Consider the following 1,181-nt stretch of genomic DNA (forward strand, 5'->3'; position numbering starts at 1 on the left):
TCACAGAATGCCAGGTTAATAGAACAAAAGTGTTCTTGTGTTGAGGAGTACTTGAGTAGAGGCCCAATGTCCGTCTGCTACCTTGACACTTAACATATAAATATATGTACATAGACCTACATTCCTATAGTTTTACATATAAATATATTTATATATGCACATGCCTGTATTTATACCTCTATAAAAGTCCTTTACCTCCTAGTTCTTTCCTCTAATTCCTTTTTTTTTTTAATGCACAATTTTATTTATTTACTTTTAAGTTTAAATTCTTGAGGGGTACAGCATCACATGGATTCTGTGTCCAATAGCCTTAGCAGGCAGGTTGCTCCGGAATTTGGCCCGAACCATGCCACTGTTTCCATGGGCACGAGTTACCTTTCCCCAGATGACTCTGGTTTTGTTAGGTTTGCCGCCAGGAGTCACTGTGTTGTTCTTTGCTTTGTACACATAAGCACACCTCTTGCCTAAATAAAATTCCGTTTCATCTCGGGCGTAAACACCTTCAATTTTAAGAAGAGCCATGTGCTCCCTCTGGTTCCGTAGACCCCGTTTATAGCCAGCAAAAATGGCCTTGGACCACAGCCTTCCAGACATAGTTGCCGTTTAGAAGTCCTGTTCCCAACAGGCCTCCACAGGCTCCAATATGCTCCTCTAATTCCTTTTATTTTCCTCCTGTCCCCCTATCATGTTCGACCTTCAGCTCTCAGTAATTCCTCTTGGCTACATTGTACTTGATCAAACTCCACCAGGAATTCTACCTCTGAGGTGGTTCTAACAGTTCATGGCCGGTAAGCATACTTTCTACCCCTTTGTTTGGGAATTGGTCTATGAGATTTCTTTAATCCGTGTTTCTCTTTATAGTAGTTAAATACAATATTTGTCTTTTGTGATTGAGTAATGTCACTCAGCATAGTGGTTTCCAGGTCCTTCCATGTTAGGCGGTGCTTCAAGCTTTCATCACTATTTTTTTAGGGACAAGTAGTATTACAATGTGTGTACATACCATATATATTTTTAAATCCATTCTTTCCACTGTTGGGCATTGGGTTGCTTCCAGTTTCTTGTTATTTTGAACGGTGCTGCTATAAATATGGGGGAGCATACAGCCACTTGTGTTGGATCTCATTTCTCCGGGGGTATTTGCCTAGTAGCAGTATTGCTGGATCACATGGGATTTCCAT

The 1,181-nt window shown here is 40.7% G+C and overlaps 1 protein-coding gene across 1 annotated transcript; it reads right to left on the bottom strand.

The window, feature by feature from the left end:
* Positions 1–239: 239 nt before the first annotated feature.
* Positions 240–640, bottom strand: LOC101648220 (60S ribosomal protein L35a-like). The gene has a single exon (XM_045292137.1). The coding sequence runs from the start codon at positions 592–594 to the stop codon at positions 262–264; it is 333 nt and encodes a 110-aa protein (XP_045148072.1). The 5' UTR covers positions 595–640; the 3' UTR covers positions 240–261.
* Between the last annotated feature and the right edge of the window lie 541 nt (positions 641–1,181).

Source organism: Echinops telfairi, unplaced genomic scaffold, assembly GCF_000313985.2.
Source record: "Echinops telfairi isolate 266 unplaced genomic scaffold, ASM31398v2 ScPeMD7_443;HRSCAF=831, whole genome shotgun sequence".
In the NCBI taxonomy this organism is placed as follows: Eukaryota; Metazoa; Chordata; class Mammalia; order Afrosoricida; family Tenrecidae; genus Echinops; species Echinops telfairi.